This window comes from Phyllopteryx taeniolatus, chromosome 21 (assembly GCF_024500385.1).
Source record: "Phyllopteryx taeniolatus isolate TA_2022b chromosome 21, UOR_Ptae_1.2, whole genome shotgun sequence".
Taxonomy (NCBI): Eukaryota; Metazoa; Chordata; class Actinopteri; order Syngnathiformes; family Syngnathidae; genus Phyllopteryx; species Phyllopteryx taeniolatus.
Genome location: NC_084522.1, coordinates 2,063,727 through 2,087,232, shown reverse-complemented (window position 1 = coordinate 2,087,232; position 23,506 = coordinate 2,063,727). Strand labels below are relative to the sequence as shown.

Sequence of the window (23,506 nt, the reverse complement as noted above, 5' to 3'; positions counted from 1 at the left end):
ACGGTTTCACCCAAAACAGCAGTTTCTCAACAAAGAGTCGAGGAAAGCTTTTTGTGAAACGAAATGTCAGGCAGAACAGTGAATTTTGTGACAGCTCAAAACTATCAAAAACAAGACTGAGAAAGGGATTTTGATGCCAAAATAAACATTTATTTATAATTGAGAAACGCAACGTGATCAATGCCGACTGACCGGACGGCTCGAGCGGAACGTCGGTGGCTTTTTTACATGCCGTTCGCCATTAACGCCACGAACTGTCATCTTTTGTCATGATTGCGACACACTTTCTACTACCGTCTGTGACACTTGCTCGGTTTATAGCATACATTTACATACTCTTTTCGAGTGGGGTGCCCTAAACTTGTTGGCCTTTCTCTCCCTCATGATCGATGAGACAAGCAGAGATTTACAGCTTAATCTCGATCTACTCAAAAACTGTGCTCACAAATCCAAAGCGCCGCCGCCGCCGCCATTTCTATGGATTACAGTCATTACAGCGGTTGACAAAGCCGAATTTCACAGTCAAGCTGGGCGAGATCCTCTTTCATGCCTACCCGTTGAGAAACGTACTTGACGGATATAGTCGTCGATGGCAGTCAACGGTCGGATTCCAGTTGACGAATATATATGTCCACGGCAGCAAATAAGTTAAGGAAGCAAGTTTAGACATGATTGGTCAAATGTAGTCAGGTCTATGACATCATTAGAGATTAGCCCAGCCAAGATTGACCAATCAGGCAAAGGCAGTTGTCCCAACTTTTGCTTATTATGATTCAGTTTATCCGGGGGAGATGCTCATTAATTGAGTCCTCTACTTTTGAGAAATTCTTTGTAACTTGAAACTGCTTGGACGCTAGCCTCTTGCCAAACTGGACTTGACTTTTTGTGCACCAACAGAACTTTCACTCAAACTTTCAAGTTTGGATTGAGGTGGGAACGGGACGCCCATTTCCCGGCCCACACTCTGCAATTTTCCCAAACGTCAAAAAAATCTGTTGGGTACCTGTTCCTGCGGTAGAAGAACAGAAGAACCGGATGCCTCCCTACGCACTCACTGAACACTTAAGTACTCCACACTGGCCTAAAAACAGCGACAAAAAGCATTCACACCGTTGTTAGCAGTTCCAAGGAACACACCACAAACACAAATCTTACAACGTGTGCAGGTTTTTTCCATTTAATTATTATTTTTTGTCACCAACAAAATTTGCTTACAAAACATGGCAAAAAAAAAAAAATTGTACCCGTGGTTCCGCATGTCATGCCGGCTGGCAGTTTGGACCACACGCACACAAAAACAAATGACGAATCGCTGGTCATTACTGTACAAAAAGGTGAAACACCGATAAAGGGAAAGAGGGGCAACTCTATTCAAATAAAGACAAAAACGGTGTGTTAATCATAATTGTTGAAGCTCCTCCTCCTCCGCACGTGGGTGAGGCATAGGGCTACTTCCGTCCAACGGCGAGACAAAATGGCAGACGGGGTGCGGCAGAGAGCATATCAAAAAAGTATAAAAACGTAAACGACTACGTGGGTGGGAAGGGAACATGATGACGAAAAACTAACGAGCCGGCGGTGCCTCGGTCGAGCTCAGTCGGCGGTGACTTGAGTGACTTGCGTTTCTCCCGTTTGGCTGGTGGACTGAATGAACATGGGCTGGCTCAGGTCCTGCCCGGCGGGCACCGTCACCTGCTGGATCTGATACAACTGCTGCGAGGCGAGAGGACACACAGGCAGACGGGGCTAAATTGGAACCTCCATTTAAAACCCTAACCCTTGTACGATACCCCAACTCGGGCTTTACACTGTAATTTAAACCCATAATGTGAAACCCTAACTCTGACTCAAAACCCTAATCCCATATCCAGATTTAAAACCATTCATCAAAACAAATTTAAAACACTAATCCTTACTTGAAACCTAAATTGTAAACTAACTTGAAGCCCTTACCCTCGCTCAGAACCGTAATTTGTCTTGAAACCACACTACCTCTTGTTTAAAACCCTAATTTGAAACTCTAACCCTGTCCTGAGCCTAAAGATGACTTGGTGAGTAGGCGCCACCCTGCGACGTTACCTGCCCGTCAGTGAACTGGTTGAACTGTTGCTGTCCCGGTTGCACTTCGGTCTGCGTGATCTGGAAGCGCAAGCACGCCACTGGGTGAGAAGCCGGTCGGCGATTAACACCAGACCGCGTGACACAAAAATGGCGCCTACCTGCTGGGTGTTGGCGAGGGTCTGAATCTGTCCTTGGACCACCTGCGCGCCCGAGACGGGCTGCGCCAGACGGATGTACTGCAGCTGGCCCGTGTTGAGCTGCACCTGCACTCGTTCGACACAGGGGGGAGACAAAGTGTCACTAAGCACAGACAATAAATCCAGACTAATGTTAATACTGTCAATAAGCAGTGGTGTTTTTCATCCCGCTTTGTTAGCGGTTCTTATATAAAGTGCTAGTATGTGTAAAGTAATCCCTCGCTTAGCGCGCGGGTTAGTTTCCAGACCACCCCTCCAATAGGTGATCGCCGCAAAGTAGCGACCACGTATTTTGGGGATTATATATACATTTTTAAAGCTGTATGAACCTCCCCAGACTCGGAACACCATATTCTTATAAACATCGGAAACAGTAATGCACAGTGGTAAAATACACTACGTCTATTTTATTTCTTGTAATATATATATTTTTTCCAGTTTTAATGTTAAGGCTAGGAAGCGTTTATTTAACCTAAAAAAAAAATTGCAGCACACACTAAAAATCTCACAATATGGCGAATTACACACAATATGAATATGAAAATAAATCCGCAATGCACTAAATCCGCAATATGTGAAGCGCGATATCGCGAAGAAGCACTCACTGTATTTGTTGTTTGTGTGATGTCACGTCATTTTTTTTCCTGTGTTATTTAGGCTACTATGCTAGCTAATGTTATTGAGGAGCCTCACGTGAAGGTGGTTTGTGCTGCTCCTCCTGTTGTGCGCACCTTGGCCACCCGGGGGCAGTATAATACAGACATACAGATCCACAAGGAGAAGATCTCAGCTCCTCAGTAAGCTGCAGTTTTAGTAGTCGTTTTTTTTTTTTTTTACAGAGGATAAAGAATATATGTCTGTGAGTATTGTTATATCGTTTGTGTTTAAATATCAGTCGCTTAACGCGTTATAACACCGCCGCATAGATGCCATTCGTTAGGCCGTCTATTATGTGTTAGCATTTAGCTAGCTGAAAAGACAAAGTTACATGGTTGTTAGAAAGACTGACAGTAAACTGGACAGGAAACAGCTCTGGGGGAGAATTGATCACTATGTGCAAAAGTGCTACTTGGGAAGTGAGTGGCACCGACTGACTGAAAAAAGATCGGCTGAACGACGGTCGCACTTCGAAAAATGTATAAGTCGGCTGACTGGTATCTCCAGGCACCGCGGGATTAATTGAGGCAATTCTAAACATTTCTCGGGGGCCGACTACTGTTTGAGAATTTTTGGCGAGGTTTGAGCGCGTCCGCCGCGATTCCTTCCGACGTCCGTGCCCCGTCTTCTCACCGGAATCTGCTGGATCTCGCCCGTGTTGGTGATGATCTGCTGCATGACCTGCATGGTCTGGCCCTGGGCCTGGGCCGTCTGGGCTTGGCCCCCGGCCGCCTGGACGATCTGCACCTGCTGGTCGCCCACCTGCATGGCCACGGGGGCACTCTGGTGAAAGGCAGAGGCAAAATGGTCGATGGGGGCGGGGGTGAGAAGAATAAATAAAAAAAACGAGGCATATAAGGTGATTTGTTTGGAAGAACCGGGAGGGAGCAGACAAATAAGCGACTGGGCAGCAGACAAATAAAGCGCAGCTGTGTTTACCGTGATGGGCGTGCCCTGTGACTGCACCTGCACTTGCTGTAACTGCTGCATGGTGGCACCTTGAAGCATCTGATGGCCCACGAGGGGAAAGAAAAAGCAAAGCCGAAGCAAGGAATGAAGGAAGGGGAGGATGAGAAAATGGAGAGAAAGGTAGAGTGAGAAAAGCAGCAACGCGTTTTGGGCGGCAAAAGCAAAAATGATCAAAGGGTCCGTATGGAAAAATGGCAGGAATGGGAGCGCTCGACGCACAGGAAGACGCAAACAAAGACGGGCGGGCATGCATGGTATCCAACTTTACATCATCTCCGTCGTCTTCCTGCTGGTCTCTCTGGAGAACGGACAAGTGCTAACCAATTACGCTGAGGAGCCCGTCTGCGTTGTGAGGGGTTGCGAAAATGCTGATGCTAAAAACAAGGCTAACAGCAACTTGGAACCCGAACCCTGTTCTAAAACCCTTATTTGGAAGCCTAACCCAAGCACAAAACCCCAAGACAGACTTGCAACTCTAATTTAAAAAACTCAAAACCCGATTTTCAAATGCTAACTCTGGCTCGAAGCCCTACTCTGAAATCCTGACCCTGGCTTGAAACTTTGCTTAAAGCCCCCTTGAAACCCTTATCCTGACTTAAAACCCAAATTGGAGATTTTCCTATTGTCTTTATTTCCATTCACAGTGTGTTTTGATATGACGATAAATGTTCATTTTCTCCCCAAATAAGCAAAATCCTAATTGGCTTGAAACCCTTACCCGGACTGAAACCCCTAACTGTGTCTTGAAACACTCATTTGAAACTGGGACCCTGAAACCAGGCTGAAAACCCCCAATTGGAAACCCTGAGCCTAGCTTGCAACCTAAACCTACAGGTTCCGAAATGCTGCCGATTTTCTCATCCAGCGTTTGTTGTTCTAAACTGCTTCCTCTTCAGGTAACGGTGGGCGTGCGCCAACTCACGTCAACAAAGCGATTGGCGGTTACCGGTACCTGTCCTTGCTGCGGCTGCGCGATGATGATCTGCCCGGGCTGGATGGTGGCGGCCGTTTGCGCGGCGGCCTGCTGGCCCTGTTGAGCGCCCTGCACCTGCACGGCGCCGGGCTGCTGCGCCAGGGTGAAGTAGTACTGCACCGGCTCCGCCGGGGCCACCGTCTGACGCATCTCCTCCTACACGCGTACGCGCGCAGATCAGAAAAGGAAGACGGTCAGCACTTCCCTCTCCCGTTAGCAGTGCGTTAGCAGGTGTCATGGTAGAGGGGAGCCACTGATGGGCAAAGATGACTCAGTCTGGACTTGAGATCCATTACAAGCGCATCGTGCTGGTCAATAACAAAAGAGTGTATGCTCCTCATCCTTGGCAGGGAGAAAAGATGCGTGTGTGGCATACAAATGAGCAGTCGTGCCAAGTACAGTAAACTCCTGCTTTTCCAAAGGTTAGCGAAACAATTTTAGTAATTGGCACCCTCTTAAAAAACGTATACAAGTGCCTATAATTGTAAATATACCACAAACTATGATCTCTAAACACTTCAAACTCATCTTGCAACACTACCCTTCAAAGTAAATGGCAAAGACTATGGAACTCCCACCAACAACCCGGGCTAAACTTAACTCCTCTCCGACATACAAAGAAAAATGTTAGTCTCTCTTAGTGATGCATGACTTTAAAATACTTCCTTCACACCATTACTACTTTCCTATTACCCAGGAGTTTGGGGCTATCTTGGAGCGTTACAGAAAGCGCACAACAAAACACAAATAGGTGAGTTTTTTTTAAACAATAGCATTTATATTGCGGTTGGTATAAACCTTGAAACAACTCGTCTTTGAACATAAACGTCGCAACACATGCAGACAGACAAAATAAGAATAGTCGCGGGAATATATTCTTTATCCTCTGCAAAAAAAAATACACCGAATATCATTGCAGCTCAGTTGCAACATTCTTTTGTTTCATCATCAAATCTACTTGTCGACTATCACACTGCCACCTGGTGGCCAAAGCGCACGCACGCACGCACACACACACACACACACAATGCCGGTGAAATGAATGCACGATCTCATGCGACTCATGAACAGAACAACTGAGAAAACAAATAGTAAAACAAGGTGCATGTCCACTCAGTCACACACGAACGTACGTATCCGGAAAATACTGCGATGGCTTCTCTCGCCAATTATTCAGCATAACTGCCAGCTCGCACAATAGAAACACACGACGACTAGAAATAACCTGTTTGGAGCGCGTTGGTGCAAATCCAACCCTAAGGCAACCAGAAGCGTCAACGCATTGAGCGGACGCTGACCCGAGTCGCGGTCGTCACCAGGAGCGTAAACACCCCTCTCCCAGCTCCCGTGACAGCACAGCTGAGAGTGTAGGATGTTTACACGCCCGGAGACGCAAATAGCTCACGCGTCTGTCTTCTTGTCGGCCGTTGGGAGAAGCGCTCTCGCCAGAAGGCTGGCGGGAGCCGGCGCCGGTTGTCAGAAGCAATAAGACGCTGCAAACATCCGACTGAAAGCCCTTGCAGCTCCGACCGACAGCTTCCAGTCAAGGATGTTTACAGCGCCTCCAGGTTGCCAACGAAGGAACGGCAGCTGGGGTGATGATCAGAGGGAAAAAAAGGAGGAGCTAAAAAGAAAAATGCTACCTGACGCTTCGGGGGCTTCAGGTCATCTCGGGGGACGATGTCGATGAGGAAGTCAAACTGGTCGAACTTGGTTATGGCCATGGCTATGTCGTTCCGCTGTAAAGAGAGCGAAAATGTGAGTGTTTAAAGAAGTGACACCACTTTTTTTTTTTTTTTTTTCCAAATCGCTAGAGGGCTCGGACCAAAAAGCTAAATTGGCAACACTGTGCTTTTTGTGAACTAGCTCCTCTATGTTGGCCACCGTGATGTTAGTGGAAGTTGTGCATGTCAGCAGGGCCGTCCCTGCTTGACTTTACACTAAAACACAAAGGCCACACAAAAAAATGACGATTCAGGTCAACTTTATCCGGGGACAAAACTACCCAAACTCTCTGTGGTTGCCATGCATCTCTTCCCGTAGCCACAGCAGAGAGCCGCCACTGCCGCCCGCCTCTGTGGAATTTTCCACAGGATATTGGCTGTCAGACCCCCCACCATTGTGACCCTCCCAGCACTAGGGGAGCTATTTATAGTCCCTTGATTAATATCTGGCCACACCGGGTCACACATCTACACTTGTTCCATGGGTGAGCGTTGCCGTGGTGACCCCGAACGGCGTCGTGTACACAGGAAAACTTGCATCTGGAGCCGTTTTCCAGTTCCTAGGTCTGGATGTACAATGTTTGAGACTGCCTCTAAACAGCCCTGTTCAGTGCAGCGGGTTTGAGGCGCTGCTCACCCCTTCTCCCTCTACTGCGGGGTGTGCCGACTTTTACCGCTTTGCGTTAGCCGGACTACCGAGCGTGAATCCTGGCAGTCGCACGTGCAAGTGGAATGCTGACTTTGTGTCACATTGTGATTTTTGTTCATGCGGGGGGGGGGTTTCCTTGCTGTGGTGTCTGTGCTAGCAACTGCTAGCATGTAATGTTATAGTTACTTACTGTTTTATGTTTTATGGCCCAGAAGTGTTTATCATACAAATTATGACGTTCCCATAGGTCAGCATTTCGACTTGGATAAAAATTTGGGCTATGTCGCCGACGTAGGAACGGAACTGGCTGGTAAAATGTGACGGTTTTCCGGTTTTACTGTAATCGGCGCATCCGACAACACTGCAGCTCTGCTTATATTTAGGCTTGAATAGTCCCGTTCACGTAATGCGGCTGTCTCGAGAGAAAGGACAATCATCGCTGACTTTTAAATGGAGAATGTATAAAAATGGTGCAAAAAAGCTAGAACTTCCAAAGCAGGTCTTGAGTTTTAGACTTTCCAGCGGTAGAGCGATGAACGCGATAATGGCGTACATGCAACACACCACACTTACTATTATTTACTGCGTTGGGTAATTTGGCTTAAATAGTAAATTTTCTATATTGTATAAAAATGGGGGCAAAAACCAGGATTTCCAAAGTAGGTCTTGAGTTTGAAACATTTCAGCCGTACACTGATGAAGACGATAACGCCGTACCTGCATCACACCGCACACTCCAAAACACGCACGCGCACACAGACTCGCTAATCTCTGCGAGGTATGTGAATGGATAAAGTGGACTTAAGGGCTTTCATGTTCTGCTTCACAATTTTCCCTTCTTAACATCTTGGTGAGATGAGCTCTGAGCTGACTTCCCAACTGTTCCCATCGCCGCTTGCTGCCGTCCAACCACCACCCCCCCCCGCCCCTCGCATCGTTCCCAGAGTCCGGCTTATTCAACTTCGGGCCCAAATGGTAGCGTGGGGCGGCCGGAAAAGTGGGTCAGCGGCGCCCGCCTGGCTTTCAGAGTCGGTGGAGGGAGAGAGAAGTGAACGCAGAGTCATTCCTCAGGGGGGATGGCTGTTATGACACTGTCACAGGGCCTCAGTGAACCACAAGAAAAGCAATGCGGGCCTCTTCTGCCCAAAAGAAAGATGAACGCAGCACATTATGAAACAGGAGAAGAGAAGTACAGTACAGACTCGAACTGACCTGTAGCGTGCGTCGCTTGTTGTCCTCCGTGTGAATCCACGCTCGGAGGGTGAGCTCCGTGATGAAGATCTGCGCCGCCTTGGCGAATAGCACGGGAGCCTCGGCACTGATCATCTGCGCAGTAAGTGGAAAGAAAGCGTGACTCGGCCAAAATGTGGTCAGAAAATGGCGGAAAAGTACAGTTTGAAAAGTAGACGCCGTGTCCATTTGACCCGTGTTGCGAACCAAAACAGCAGCGCCTACCGAGGCATACGCAGTCTAAGCACAGGGGACTTAGCGCGAGATGTGAACGAGTCGTCCTGCGAAGTATTAAAGATGATTTAAAGCCGATTAGCCCTTGTGTATAGAGTTATCGCCCATTTTGAGCGCTGTTGCTAAGCGAAACAGCAGCACCTACAGAAGCACGCAAGCTGTCCAAGTGCGTGGGACTTACCGTGGCTTGTAAACCAGTCCCCTTGCGGGCTATCAAAAACGATTTAACAACATTTAGCCAGCGGACTTGCGATCGTTCACACAGGCACATTATGGTTATCTGCCCATTTGAACTCTGTTGCTAACCAAAACAGCTGCACCTCCCGGCACGTAAGCAGTCTTTCGTATGAATTCAAGTGCGTCTTGCAACGTGTTCCCAGGTAGGTAGCAAAGATAATTTAAGGACAATTAGACACAGCGTCGTGGGAGTCTATGTTTCTGTTGTGAGTCGCTGCGCCGCTAACGTGAGCAGCAAGAGACGCTCAAGGGGCAGTGAGAACTGCTGAGTTGCAGCTCCCGGAAGGGTCTCGCTGTCCTCATATACTGTCCTCGCCAGTGATCTCCTGATCTCTTTACCGCTTTTAAGCCGCCGCTTAACAGGAGAGGACGGTGCTCTTGACACGATACGGGCCGCGGCCCGCTAGCGGTTCGAGCCGATAATCCGGCCGTAACGAGCGAAATAAATCGCCCGCCACGTGGATTGTCCCCCGCACCCCCCTCCCGGAGAAGAACTCTGGTGTCGGTCTTCGCTCTTTTACCTTCACATCTTCATCCAGCTTCATGATTTTCTTGATTCGAGCCAGAGGCAACTCCTGCACGCGGAAGTCCTTCTGGAATCAACAAACGGGTTTAGCGAGTGACACAACGACCACTCGGTGATCTTCGACTTGTCTGGGACGGCGGACGTACCAAAGTCAGGTTCCGGATCTCTTCCATGACGCGAGGCCAGAAGGACTGAAGGGTCTGCTGGGCATCGCTGCCGCCGGCACCGAACGAATCCGCGGACATGATCTAGAAAGCTGCACGGAGAGAATAGACGCATTTGCACCATAAGTACAGTTCCTTTTCCAATCGTACCATTCCGCGTGTTGGCACCCTTTACCAACTGGAGCAGGAGGTCGACTACCATAGACAAGAGTTTCTGATAAAAGCGGTGATCTGTGTCGAGTCGGGTGTCGAACATTTTTTCTTTCCACAGAGCCGACATCCTGCCTCTGTTACCAACGCCGATGCAGGCAAACTGGCAAGCCACCGCCGTGCGTCTTGCGCTGCGGCGCAGCTAACACTTCCATCTTTAAACTTAACTTTATATTGAGATATATACTGTTACCATGAAGGAATTCAATTTATACCATGATACGACTTTTAGGATATCTCGCCCATCCCTCGATACAACGTCCAAAGGTGTCAAGTGATCAGGTTGTCTCTGGCCTTCATTCTGCGCCGGTCCCTTTCAGAGAGTTTCAGGAAAATTGCCGAGTCAGAGCCACATAAGCAGACACGGCGTCTTTCAGGTGCCAGAGGAGTCAGTGTCAGGTGTTAAAACTTCACACCCTTGACCCGGGTTTTCACAATCCCTTCACACGGAGCTCCTGAAAAATTGGTGACTCCAAGCCGCAGACACCGTACCTCTCATGTTACAGTCAGAACTTCACATCCCTACCCTGGCCTTTCGATATTCTCTTTCCCGCAGCCTCGCTTTCGACCGCTGATGCTGGCGACTTGGCAGGTCTCCTTTGTGCCCCATCGAATTCGGTCTTCAGCAAACGCTTCCAGGAAAAAGGCCATCTTTAACGGGCTAGCGTCAAAGGGGCTGAAACTTTGAAAATCATCACCAATTGAGCACCACGCTTCAAGAACACAGATGTCCCCGATTGCTGCTCACAATGTGGCCTTCATCTCGGTCGAACTCGTGTGTCGCCACGCTACTAAAGCAGAGGTCGCCGCTACCGCCTACGCCCCCCTGCGCTGGATACATTCTAAAACCGTAGCGTCCCGGAATGACCCCAACCGAACAGCGGCTTATTATAACACAAAGCGTGGCATCGTTTAAGCGGGTATGTCGGACACGACGGGGTCATATTCCATCACACGCTATTATTATCATCTTCATTTTAAAAATAAGGCCTAAACAGGCTTCTATTCCGGTCCTGCTGGGATCGTCACCATCTCCCGCATAGGTGGAGCTTCTCGCCTGACATGTTTACGATAGCAGCGATGCCGCCGTGTGCAGTCACAAAGAAACAGAGTAGCACGTACAAGAGCGCCGCTAGCTAAGGAGGAAGCCGAAGGAGGGGTTTTGGGGGTGTCTGAAAGAGGATCCAGCAGGTTACTACGGCATGCCAGGAATCTGCTGGGGTGGGTGGGGGGGGGGCAAATACTCGTCAGCATGTCTGGGCACGCACAACTGCCGAGTGTCTGGATCGCGGTCTCGCTCTCAAGACCTGCGGGAATTGTTTGCCCGAGTTCGCGCCACAGTGCCACGGGCGGGTACGAGGCAGACACAACTGCGGGCGCCGTGCCTGTGACCGGCGAGCTATGTGGGTCAAAACACTTCCCAAGCGCAGGAATACATGCCAGGTAGAATGTAACTGCTGGAGAGCAGAACTCTGCCAAAGCCTGACAGTGGTGCTAGTTCAGTCTTAGATTAACAGCTAGCGCAACAGAAACGGGAGCAGGAAACCCAATCAGACCTCCGCCAAATGCAATTGTCAATATGTCCGCTACCTTGTTGGATTGAAAAATCATGCTGCGCAGGGTGATACGTGATGCCACCTGCCAAGCACAGGAAGCTTTTTTTTCCCTACTACAGCGCTATCTGCTTCGCTATTCCTTGATCGACTTTCATGGCCCACAAAGTACTCGACGGACACGTAGTCCTGCTAACTACGTGACCGACAAAATCAACGGCGATCCAAACGTAAAGGGAGAGCGGATTAAATCAAACGGGGGGGGGAAAAAGAGAACTACATTTCAAGTTTTACACGCCACTTCCCAGCATTTCTTGACCTTAAGATGGCGTTCCTGTCTCATCATAACCACAGTGAACATACAAAGTATACACACCCCGGTTCAAATGCCAAGGCTGTTGTCATACATAAAAAATGAGACCAAGATAAATGATTTCACATTTTTTTCCACCATTAATGTGACCTATCCCCTGTACAACTCAATTGAACATTTGAAAAAAAAAATAATAATCTTTTCAAGGGAAACCTAAACAAACAATGGCCTGGATGCATAAATAAGCAAACCATCAAAGCAATACTTTGTTGCCAAAATGTCAGGAAAAGCCTACTAGAACATTTGAACTTAATTTGGGGTTCATCAAAGGCACTTTAGATGGTAGCAGATGTGCGCGGGAACCCATTTACCGTCATTTGAACGATGTGTTCATTTATCTTGCTCTCATTTTTTTTCATAGCACAAACCCTGGCAATTGAACACGGGCGAGTAAACGTTTTATAGCCGTCCAAATGATGCCAATCAAAACAAGGTACTTTAAAAACAACTCAAACCAACTGCTTGACTGGCAGCAAAATGCCGTCGGCCCAAGGTGAGCGACGACAGCCGACTTCCTCTCTTGACTGTCACGGGTGCCGCCGAACATAGCAGCAGCTTAAATGAACGCGACAGAGGGGCCGCTGTGGCGATCAATGGCGTCGCTTGTAGCTGCCATGACAGTCGAGTGATTGACCTTGACACCAGCCCGCCGTGCGCTCTCGTCCGCTCGATTTCGAGCGCGATTGAAACGCGGCGGCTAACTCCGTCTTCCGGCATCCGGGGTTCTGACGGCAACAAGGCAAGAGAAGCGTTTGTTTGTCCCAGGCGAGGCGGTTAAATCAGCAACTGGTCCCGTGGTGATTCCGAACAAAATGGCCTTGTCCCCTAGCGTGCCTGCCAGGCTGGGCGAGCCGCTCTCCCTCGCGCTAACCTGAACAATTGAACCCATTAGCGTCGGGCGTTAGCCCTTGAACGCCATGGCGGGAAACAAAAGGCGAACTTCTCAACGCTTTCGCTTTCTCTCCAAGCCTACCGCTGACCCACGAGACCGCGTGAACTTTCATCTAAATACACGGGGAGGAGCCGGTTGATAACGGGGTGGACACGAGTGCAAACAAGAGGCAAACGGATGAAAACATTAGGTAAGCGCGTCGGAGAGGTTTTCATCCAACAATGTGTTCATTATGGCCTCCACCATTCTTAGAAAAGAATGTCAGAACGATGCACGGGGAAAGTATCCAATTTTTGACTGATTGATTATTTACGACAAATGATGTGTGCATCTTTGCTCATCTATGCCAGCCAGGTTTCATGACAAGCACAACAATTAATTGTACCTTCTGCCACTAGGTGGCCACTAGGTGGCAGAAGGTACAATTGACCTGTGGAGCCACCTGCTGCCATTCGCACAACTTAACGAGAGCTTCGTGTTCAACTGAAGAGGCCCAGATTTCGCAAGATTGATCATTATCTTAGCGTGTATACATTTTTGGCGACTTTTGTGTTTGGTGGTGTGCCAGCCGATTTTTCTCGTGCAAAATATGTGCCTTGCCTCAATAAAAGCCGGTAAACACTGCATTAGATTCGACTTTCACATAGCACCATCCCGCAATCAGACAATCAAATGTGACTTTTCAAACTGTCGGGAAGGGAAAGGGTGACATCGTGACTTTTACCCGGATGGCATGAACATTTTTTGTAAATCTTTTTCACCACTGTCCATCTTTCTGTGTAAATTGAATGACTTAATATTTATTTGCAGGCACTTTTTCTGCAGTCGACTAGAATGTGATGAAAGTCGCGTCGCAGTCGATTAATCAATGACGTCATCGATTTCAAGCGTGAAACGTCAATGCGGAGTAGTAAAGCCAACTAATCGGTTCAACCTAGTATGAAGTGCACCAACGCAGAACAAATGTGCAAATTTTAAATGCTATGAAAATTTGAGATTACAGAAGATTATATTGTTATATTATGATATTATATGCTTGATTAACTTTTTCCACAAAATGTATGCGTCGATGCAGTTTATCCAGAACAGCAAACCAGAAAATAAGGCAGGAAAATTTCCCGTTTTTACAATAAGGTTCGCGATTTCAAATGTCATGAAAATTGACGTAGAAGCACTTTTTTTTTTTTTTTTTTTTTCCACAATTTTTCTGTCGGTGCAGCTGAGCACAACATCAAAATGGACAAAAACAGCAGAAAATGTCAACTTTTACAGATAAAGTCTGAAATTGAAAATGTTCCAAAAATTATTGACAAACTTTATTTATTTTTATTTTTTTTTGCTTGTGCTCTTCCGTGTAAACCGCAGATATGGAAACTGCGGGGGAAAAGGTGGAAAATGATCTATAGGAAATGGATGAAGTACAATCAGGACAAAACTGAAAGCTAATTTCTGTCTTTGTTGTGAAAATTCTCTGACATCGCGATTAGCTTCTTCGCTAACAACGGCTTGGTCACGGCACACTGCGGAGGACATCGATCGTCTCCTCTTTCCCGCAGCACCGCCACCGTCGTCCTGTCGGGTCGCCGAGAAGCCGCGGTGTCAAGTTTCCGCCCGCTGACGTTTACCTCAACCTTTACGACTTTCACCTGACACCCTTCTTCTCTGCGCTGAATCAGCAGCAGCGCTAATGTTGCCCTCGCTCAGCCGCCTCGTTTCGCCGCCTCATCACTGCGTTCCCCCCCCCCCCCCCCCCCCCCGCCACGGCAGCGACAAACCTTGCCATGGCAGCGTGAAAGCGCCCGGAGAGAAAGATAATAGCAGTTAGCCATACGCCTCAGTGTATAAATAAGTTGCTTTTGGGTTAAGGGAAATGCTTTGCGGCTAATTGGCTTCCTAATGAGCTGATGAGCGTGCGACTGGTCCGAGGCGGGAAATTGTCAGGTTAATTTTGCACAAAAAATTAATTTGTAAATAAGTTTGAGTGAAGAATTTTTCAGCCTTTGCAGTTAACTAGCTTTGCGTATGTAAGGGGTTTTGTTGGCGGAGAGGACCTGCAAGGACGTCACCGGTCGAGTCAGCGTGTGCCAACTGTGGGCCCGACCCCAATGCAACAATTCGGGTGCGACGTCATCGAGGTGTTTAATTTGCAATCTGATTAATGGCTGTGGAAACGTGTACGTGCGAGCCGCGCATCGGATCTGCGACGAAAATAGTCACGTTGTACAGCGGCGACGAGCTCTGGCGAAATCCTGACCGGAGACCGACGGCTTCCTTCCTCCCGCGCCGTGACCTCCAGTCGACCTTCCTGATGGTGACGAGTGAAACGAGGGGAGGGAGGTAACAAAATGGGACACCGTTGTAGCTTTGCGCTAAAGCTATCGTCCATGGCGAATGAAGTCGACCTTGAGAGAGGCGTTCGCAAATAGAGGACGTGATCCAACATGCGGGGTCAATCATCTACTACTAAAGAAAAACAAGTTCACAGGGGGGAATTACAGATTAACTACGAGGTCCTGCATCGCTTTTGTTTTTTGTTTTTTAGGACACAAAACCATTTTTCGAACTTTGCCCTTGATCCTGCATTGGAGCAAACTCCAGGAAGCGCTCGTCTCTGGTCTGTCAAGGTCATTTGGCGGAGGAGAACGCGACGAGGGAGGGTGGAGGGAGATGAACGGGACAGCGGTGGCAACTTTGGCACTGCAACGCTGGAGTGAACCCAGACTTGTATTTGTTAGCACACAGCTAGCACTAGCAGCCCCCCTCCTTTCATTTTTAGCTTTCACTTCCTCCACATACTTCCTCACATTCTTGTGACCTTCATCCAGCGCTAGGCCTCTGAGGAAGAAGAGGAGGAGGAAGGAGGAGGAGGAGGAGGAGGAGGAGGAGGAGGAGGAGGAGGGCTCACGCTACTTGCCAAGGGCAAAGGGACGCGGCACCCGCATTGACCTTAGCGTTGCGGTCCACTACCGCCAGCGCAAATCTCCACGTCCAAAACCCTGAGATTTGGGACTCAACTTAAGAAGGGTTATTTTTAGTCTTCCTAACTGGTGTCGAAAAAATAAAAAGAAACAGTGGAAACTTTCAACAAGGGCGGGAGAACAGCAAGAGAGAGCGAGAGGGCAAGTAAGGGAAAGCGGCGCCCTCCGAAAAGATTTCATCACGAGAGATCAGATCAGCCCATTAGCCTCCTCCTCCGCCTCCCCCCCCCCCCCCCTCCTCGGCCCATCTGGAAGGCTGGCAGCAGTGTTGGGAGGGGGCGGAGGTCACTGCGACCAGCTGCACCTCCAACCCTGCAGGACCCCCGAGCTTTGCGTGTCCCTACAAGATGGATGCCGCTGCGTCACCGACTGACGCTAACGTATAGACGAGGACGGGAACGAGAGGGTCCTGATAAACCGTCATCATCAAATGCGGAAATATTACACTGTCAAATTTGAATTATTCTTACTACTGTTTGTAAGGGCGAAGATGAAACATCAGAAACATTTTTGACTTTTGTCACATCATTATTATTTTTTGTGTATTTTTTCTATTTTATTGTATTTTTTCTCATAAGTGCATCTCTTCCAATATTTCTGTATGTTTCTCCTAATATATTTTTTTAATATTATCTTTTTATATTTTGCATTTGCTTTTGTCTGTTTTAGGTGTACATTCCCAACATTTGTGCATTTCGTGTCATATTTCTTTCACACATTTAATCTAATATTTTTGTATTTTATATTTCTGTACTCATGGCTAATATTTTGGGAACTTTTCTAATGTTTTTATTTTGGATCTAAGATTTTACTGCTATTTGTGCATTTTCCATATAATATTGCGCATTGTCCTAATATTTGTGTATAATTCTTCTAATATTCTATTTTTGTATGTGTTGTATTTTTTACTTTTGCATTTGTGTGTTATGGCCGATATTTTAGGACTAGTTTCCTGATATATTTGCTTTTTTTCATGGCACGTTTTTGATTTTAAAAAGTCATGTTTTTCTATTTCATATTTTTCGAGCGTGTACTATTTTTGTACAATTTTCTTGCCATGTGTGCATTTTTTCCTCTAATATTTCTGTATTTAATATCAAATATTTTCTTACTTCATCCTAATGACTTTGGGCAAAAGGTGGACTACACCCTTGAGTGGTTGCTGTAATATTACATATTTTTGAAATAATAAAAATTCCTAATCTAGTGTGATGGGGATGACAAGACACACAACACAACAAGTGACCGGCTGCTGCTCCAACTCAAGGGCACAACTCGGGTCGGGACAGGACAGGACAGGACAGGACAGCGTCATCACAACGAGCGGTGACTCGCAAAAAGATCAGGTCGAATGTAGCCCCCTTTTTCACTCTGCAGTGTGTGTTTCCAGTGGTCGCACTCACCCCCGTGCCCTTCATGGTGGATGGTCGTCCCGTGCTGATGGAGGGACGCTGTTTGAGTCTCCTTGCAGCAAGAACTTCCTTCCAAAAAGGCACTCTCGCTCCGCCGGGGGGTGAAAAAAGGAAAAACGCTCTCCTTTAACCTTCCCCCGTTTTCATTTGAAGACCACCAACGAGAGAAAAAAAAAGGAAAAGAAAGCAGAAAGGGAGGAGGGTTCGAGAGAGCGGTCACAGTCCGACTCCAGACTCGAAGCGCTTTGCCTTTAACGCTGGCCCAGCAATCAATCTAGCCTGCTACGTGACACCCCGGCCCCGCCTCTCGGCCAATGAGAGCGCGAGGCTCCGCGTTGCCATTGGCCAGCCGAGCACGTCCGTCATCCCCCCGCAACCCCGGCCCCGCCCCCTCCCAACTTCCTGCTCTAAGTTACCTTGAGCGGCAGCATTAGGGGTCAGGGGGAAGAAAAAGAGCAAGAGAAAAGGGTGGAAAAGAGAAAAGAAAAGTGGGAGAAGGATCTGGCGCGGCGCGACGAGCTGGTGCCGACTCGCCTCCTTTGCATTGACCTCTTCAGTGCCCCCCTCGCCCCCTCCTCCTCGCCCCTTCCGCCTTCCGCGCGCCGCTCAGTCTGTGGCTGCGCTCTTATTTACAATGTCAAACTAGACGTCTTCACGTGGCCCCGCCTCTGCCGCCGCACCATTGGCCGGCGGGGGAGTGACGCGTGTGGCCGCGCTCGCCGCTCATTGGCCGGCGCGGGTGTCAGCGCGAGCCGCCGCGTGTTGCATGCGCATAATTTGCACGCGCACACACACACTTTGTCCTTGCGTTCTCATTCATCCTTGCCGCGGACACAGGTACAACATGGCTGCCATCATGATAAATGTACGCCTTTGATGAATAAAACAATGCGCACATTGTACACTGCACTCGTACTAACAAAGGCCAAGTACAACGTTTCCTCACGGATAAGCCGTGGTAACTCAAAACAATCGCAAAATATCTTTCCCCATTGAAATAAATGAAAATGCCATGAATCCATTCCAACCCCAACAAAGCATTCGGTAACGCCCCCTTTTGCAAATAATAGGCCTTGGACTCGCCATTCGAAATCCCAAATCGTGATCACAATCGAATCCTTACACGGTGTAAGGATTCGCTATTCCCAAATAAAGACATCTTATTGTCCAACAAAATAAAAATAAAAAATAAATTATCACGGGGGTTCGGTTCCAGACCACGCCCGCAATAGGAGAAATCAGGGAAGTCGCACCCACATTTTTTGCAAGCTCATATATATATATATATATATATATATGTTGTTTATTAAGTCATTTTGGGGGGAAATTCAAATAATATAATTTCTTGGCTCACATGCAGCTGATACTGTTCTAGCAGAGTAGTGTGTATTTTCCCCCTTTTTTTTTTAAATATACATTTTAAATATTTGTAAGCATTATTTCTTGGCTCTCATTAAGCGTGTATTGTACAGGTCTATCTACTGTCGCATTGGCAAATTCCTGACGTATATGATGACAATACTAATAACCGTGATCATTCTGGTCACTATAATATAATAAAGAAACGTTTCATCTCAAGCCGCACTCAACAACTGTCCCGACTCGCGACAGCCCCAAAAATGGATCCAATTAAATCTCAATTACAAGTCAATACAGCTGATGCACAAAAACACGTGAACGCTGCAGCGACAGAGGCTAATACAATCAACGACTACATATAGCTCGTGTACAAAAAGTATTATTAGACACAAGAGGGGAGAAGACAAAAAAGCAAGTTGGGGGCGCACAATGGCCCCGTTGTTGGGCACCTCAAACGCGGTGGTGACCTTTGCTTGAAGACGCATGTGTGCGTCCCACGCTGGAAATCGCACACCAGCGATCCCAAGGCTGATATGGAAAGGAGAACAAAATAATAATGATGGCGATACTATGTATAATGTCTTTTTGTCATAGTAGTAGTCTCTTATCTTCGGCGTAATATTTTTTAGATATTTTTTTTAACACCGTTATTTTGTAATATTTGGGTATTTTTCTTCCCAATATATCTGTCTAATATTTTGTAGTATTTACTAATGTTTTTCTTTAATATTTTAATATTATAATATATATAATACTCTGTCTAAAGCACGTGTATTTTTCAACTAATATATGATTGATATGTTGTCTTTATTTTGGATAACATTCCAATTATTTTGTCATATTTTTAAATTTTACTGTCAGACTCTTTTTAAAATGATTTTCTATTTTTTTTCTTAATATCAGTGCAATTTCCACACTGTATTTTGTATTATTTACTAATGTTGTTTTTCCTCCAATACGTGTGCATTTTTTTATACTACTTTCTAGATTTTTCTGTCGACTATTTTTCTATTTTGCCATATTTCTGTTTAATAAATGTGCATTTTTCATCTAAGATTTGTCTGTCTTTTTTCAATACTCTGTTTAATATATTGTGTAATTTTCTAATATTTTTGTCAAATATTTTGTATTTACTAAACATTTTTTTCATTATATTTTTGTCTTATTCTTTTTATATTTTCTAATAATTTGTCCAATAGCTTTGCATTTTCCCTCAAATATTTCGTATTATTTACCAATATTTATATATGATATTTTGTGAGTATTGAGGAATTTCACGTCTAATACAGTAAGGAAGTGTTATTTATTTAATATTTGTGTATTTTCCCCCAATATTTGTATCTAATATTTTTCTTCCAATGTTTTTTTTTCTGTCTAATATTTTGTATTATTGTGTTTTTGTGTGAAGTGTGCGCAGTTTCCTTTTAATGTGTGTGTATTTTTCCCCCAATCTTCTGTCTAGAATTGTGTGTTATTTTCAAATATTTTGATTCCGCCACCGATACGGCAAAAGGAAGAACATTTAACAGAATGCCGATAAACAGGGACGGACGGGAGAAAACGAGCTGGCGCAGGACGCAGGAGTCAAAACTCTCGAGATTTCACTTTCAATTTTTCTATTTGGGTGAGGAGCGCCGGGAAAGATCAGCGTGCCGCTTCTTCCAGTGTGTGTCCAACATGGCCGCCCCCGAAACAGGCCTGTGGAGACACCTGGCAAGGTCGCGGCGGACGCCAGACCTTCCCATGACCTGCAGCGGCGGCGTGTTTGGAGATAAACATGCCGCCGACAGATTGCACCTTTTCGTAAACACACACCATGGAGGCAAAGCTGACGGTCCCCCGTTCACTTTTAACAAATATTTGGCCCTAGCAAATGCAAACACACAAAAAAAGTATCGTAATACAACACAATAACGCAGACATTTTGTACTTTTCCATAAGTCTGCTGGCTTAATGTTAACATAGTGCCGGTGCCATTATAAACCTGTAAATAACACATTTGAACAACAGTGGTAGCAACACATATACCGCGACAAGATAACAATACTCAAGAGGCATATATTCTTTATCCTCTGAGAAAACCAACAAATATTACTGCAGCTTCCCGAGTCACTTCGTTGTGAGTCTTCTTTGTCTTATGCTTGTCTGCATTATACTGCCCCCCTGGTGGCCAGGGCTCACGTGCCAGCAGGAGCAGGACAATGTTCATTGAATTAAAGCATGAAATCATGATGCACAAACTGCTTAATTCTTTACAATCAATTTAATTATGTAAATACTACGTTTGTATAAAGTACAATACTGTAGAGGGCTAGTTTTATTGTAAAAAAATATATTTTTTTTTTTTTTGGGGGTGTTTTTTGGTGGAATGAAACAGTTTAATGGCATTTCCATTCATTTCAATGAGGAAAGATGATTTAAGATACTATTTTGAGATTTACGTATTTTGAGTTACATCTTGGTGTGGGAAGTCAAAGCACCATTTTAATTGTATATTTCTCATCTAATACATTATTTGTGTATATCTAATCTTTTTCTGTATTTTATGTTTATTCTTTGACTCACATGGTTAATAGCTAATAATCTTGTCGGGATATGTTTGTCTTTTTTTCCAAGACCAAGATTTGCACTGTTTGATAGTATTTCTATCTAATCGTTGTGTTTTTGTACAGCATCTTTATGGTGTAATATTTTGACTTATTTTCAGTTTTTTTTTGAAGTTTTCTTTATTTCACGAGATGAGTCTACTATGGCGACAGCACCTTTGATGTTAACACAACAGTAACTCGTCCTTATGACCTTGGATTCACATTGGCTCGTGTGTTAATCAATGTCAACGCCAGTATGCGTCAAACTACTGATGTTACTCCAAAAAAAGTTTATTCGAACCTTTGGTATTTTACATGGAACTACTTTTGTACCATTAAAAACATATAATACATCTTTGTCCATCATTTTGTAATATTTTTGTCATCTTGTTTTGGATCTTTTGTCTAAAATGTGCATTTAATCTTGTTTTTCCCTATAATTTATTACAATTATTAGGCATTATTTTTGTATATATTTCGTCTCATGTGTGTTTTTGTTGTGGTATTTTTCATCTTATATTTTTATTTATCATATCATTTACGAATATAGTATTGTTTGACGTCACCCTTTTTATTTGGACGACATTGCCTTTGAGCTCCTTAAAGAAACAGTCCAATATTTTCGCACCAAACGCTAGCAGAAATGTTCAGCATTGTTTTACTGTAGTTTGTGAACAAGTTATTCCTCATTTTATTGTATTTTATGAGAAGGGTCAAATATGGCGACAGCACATTTGATGTAAACACACCAGCACATCATCCTTATGACCTTGGCCAGCATACGTCAAACGGGTGACGTTGTTCAAACTACGCCGACATAACACCAAATAAAAAGAGACTTCGTTTGCTAACAGGACAAAACGGCAAAGTGTGGATTAAGTTAACCGACGTGTCGCTTCACACAGGCAGGCGTTCAAATTAAAAAGGGTTTAAACGCGGTTTGGACACGTTAGCAACGTTAGCTCAAACAGTAACGCTATTGTAGCACAGTGGAGCTAACGGGAATGGTAAAAGTTGACGTTAGTACGCCGCAGCCGCCATCATCAAGTGGGAAGTTAATATAGCTTCACTTGTGGTCCGGGCAAGAAGCAGCCGTAACCAATAAAGACAACGTTTGGATGTGTCATTCAGACCAATCAAACCTCGGACTACATTCCACCAATCAAGCTTTCTAGTGGGCCAATGTTTGCCTCGCAGAGCAACCGGCGCCATTCGGGCTCCGTGGCGTGTGGCCCGCTGACGTCGAGCGCTTACTGACGACGCGAGCCAAAATGGAGGACGACGGGCGCTAGTTTCTCAAGCGGGCCACCCAATAAGCGCCTCACACAGAGCGGGGAGGGAAATGGCGCCGATGTTCATCTCGCCTCCTAAACAACCGTCCATTGGTCAAGAACGAGCACATGAACACAGGCCAAAGTGTTGCTCCCACCCCGACTTGCACACGTCGAGGGGCCACACGCTCCGTTCACACACGTCACACAAAGCGATTCAAGACTTTGGGTACTCACTTTGTTGTATGGATGTCGATGCGAGGACCGGCTCGGCAGTATTATTTAATTTATTATGCTAACAGCAGTGAAACAAGATGGCGGCGGCCCGCACCGGAAATAGTTTGCGACGCGACGAGATGACGTAATAGACGCAGACAACCAAATGGGTTGCAATTTCTTCACATTTTCCGTCTTTTTTTTTTGTTACTTTATGAACGCAACTGTATTTAACGTCAATATCTGATGCTTACAACGAGAAACCAAAACTTTGAGATTATGTGCCCATTTCATTGTCTTTAATCTTAAATTATTTTTTGCTCTTGACCCCTGGCATGCTTCTATTTTGTAACGTTTTTTTGTTCATGTGATGTTTACCTATTTTCTTACATGTACATTACAATACTGTTATGGTTGAAATATTGTTAAATGAAGACTGGTGGGAAAATACAATACATTTACATTTAAATAGGGCAATTACAAGCTTACAATTAAATTAAAATACATATTTTGTGAAAATGTGTTTAAATAAAACTATAATGTGCAGCTTGTTTCACAGTGGCCCTATTGTTTACGTTTACTTGCAGCTGTAAAATAAAGCAAATCAGGTGATTAAACGTAAAAATGTATTTTTGTGAAGCGTTACATAAAAACTAGCAGTTTTCGCAACAACAGAAGTGAAAGCACAACAGTCGCAGTTGGCAAACGTTTTAATATTTACGTATCTAAAGAATAATCAACAAAAAACGGATGCACGTGTACAAGTGGTTAGCACGTCTGCGCCAAAGTGCTTCAAAGCAGAGTTTGCAAGTTCTCCCTGTGCTGGCGTTGGGGCTCCCACATTGTAAAAACATGCAGTTTAAGTTTAAAGACAAATTAAGTGAAACTGTATAATTTCCCGTGGCAACCTGGTTGGGAATCACTGCGTTCAAGACCACAGATGTGAATGCGAGTATGAATGCTTGTCTATCTGTCCTGTGACTGGCTGGCGATTAGTCCACGGTAAACGTTACTTCCACCCAATGTTAAGTTC

General features: G+C 45.6%; 1 protein-coding gene across 6 annotated transcripts; it reads right to left on the bottom strand.

Moving 5' to 3' along the window:
* Positions 1–1,161: 1,161 nt before the first annotated feature.
* Positions 1,162–22,640, bottom strand: nfyc (nuclear transcription factor Y, gamma). Of its 6 annotated transcripts, none has more exons than XM_061759498.1 (11): positions 22,495–22,640; positions 9,604–9,713; positions 9,453–9,524; positions 8,443–8,556; positions 6,501–6,596; positions 4,837–5,013; positions 3,855–3,923; positions 3,549–3,698; positions 2,220–2,324; positions 2,080–2,139; positions 1,162–1,713 (listed from the first exon to the last, which is right to left on the bottom strand). In XM_061759498.1, exons 2-11 carry the CDS (start codon positions 9,700–9,702, stop codon positions 1,594–1,596), a joined length of 1,062 nt encoding a protein of 353 aa, XP_061615482.1. In that variant the 5' UTR covers positions 9,703–9,713; positions 22,495–22,640; the 3' UTR covers positions 1,162–1,593. The 6 variants fall into 6 exon arrangements, with proteins under 6 accessions (XP_061615482.1, XP_061615484.1, XP_061615483.1 ...); XM_061759500.1 differs by having other exon boundaries at positions 9,453–9,521; XM_061759499.1 differs by lacking the exon at positions 22,495–22,640 and adding an exon at positions 17,031–17,623 and having other exon boundaries at positions 9,453–9,521.
* Between the last annotated feature and the right edge of the window lie 866 nt (positions 22,641–23,506).

Coding starts and splice junctions, on each gene's coding strand:
- nfyc (XM_061759498.1), bottom strand. CDS start 9,702: ATGTCCGCGGATTCGTTCGGTGCCGGCGGCAGCGATGCCCAGCAGACC. Junction 3,924..4,836: donor CGCAGCCGCAGCAAGGACAG/GTACCGGTAACC, acceptor GTGGGCCATCAG/ATGCTTCAAGGTGCCACCAT. Junction 2,140..2,219: donor CCCTCGCCAACACCCAGCAG/GTAGGCGCCATT, acceptor TTGCGCTTCCAG/ATCACGCAGACCGAAGTGCA.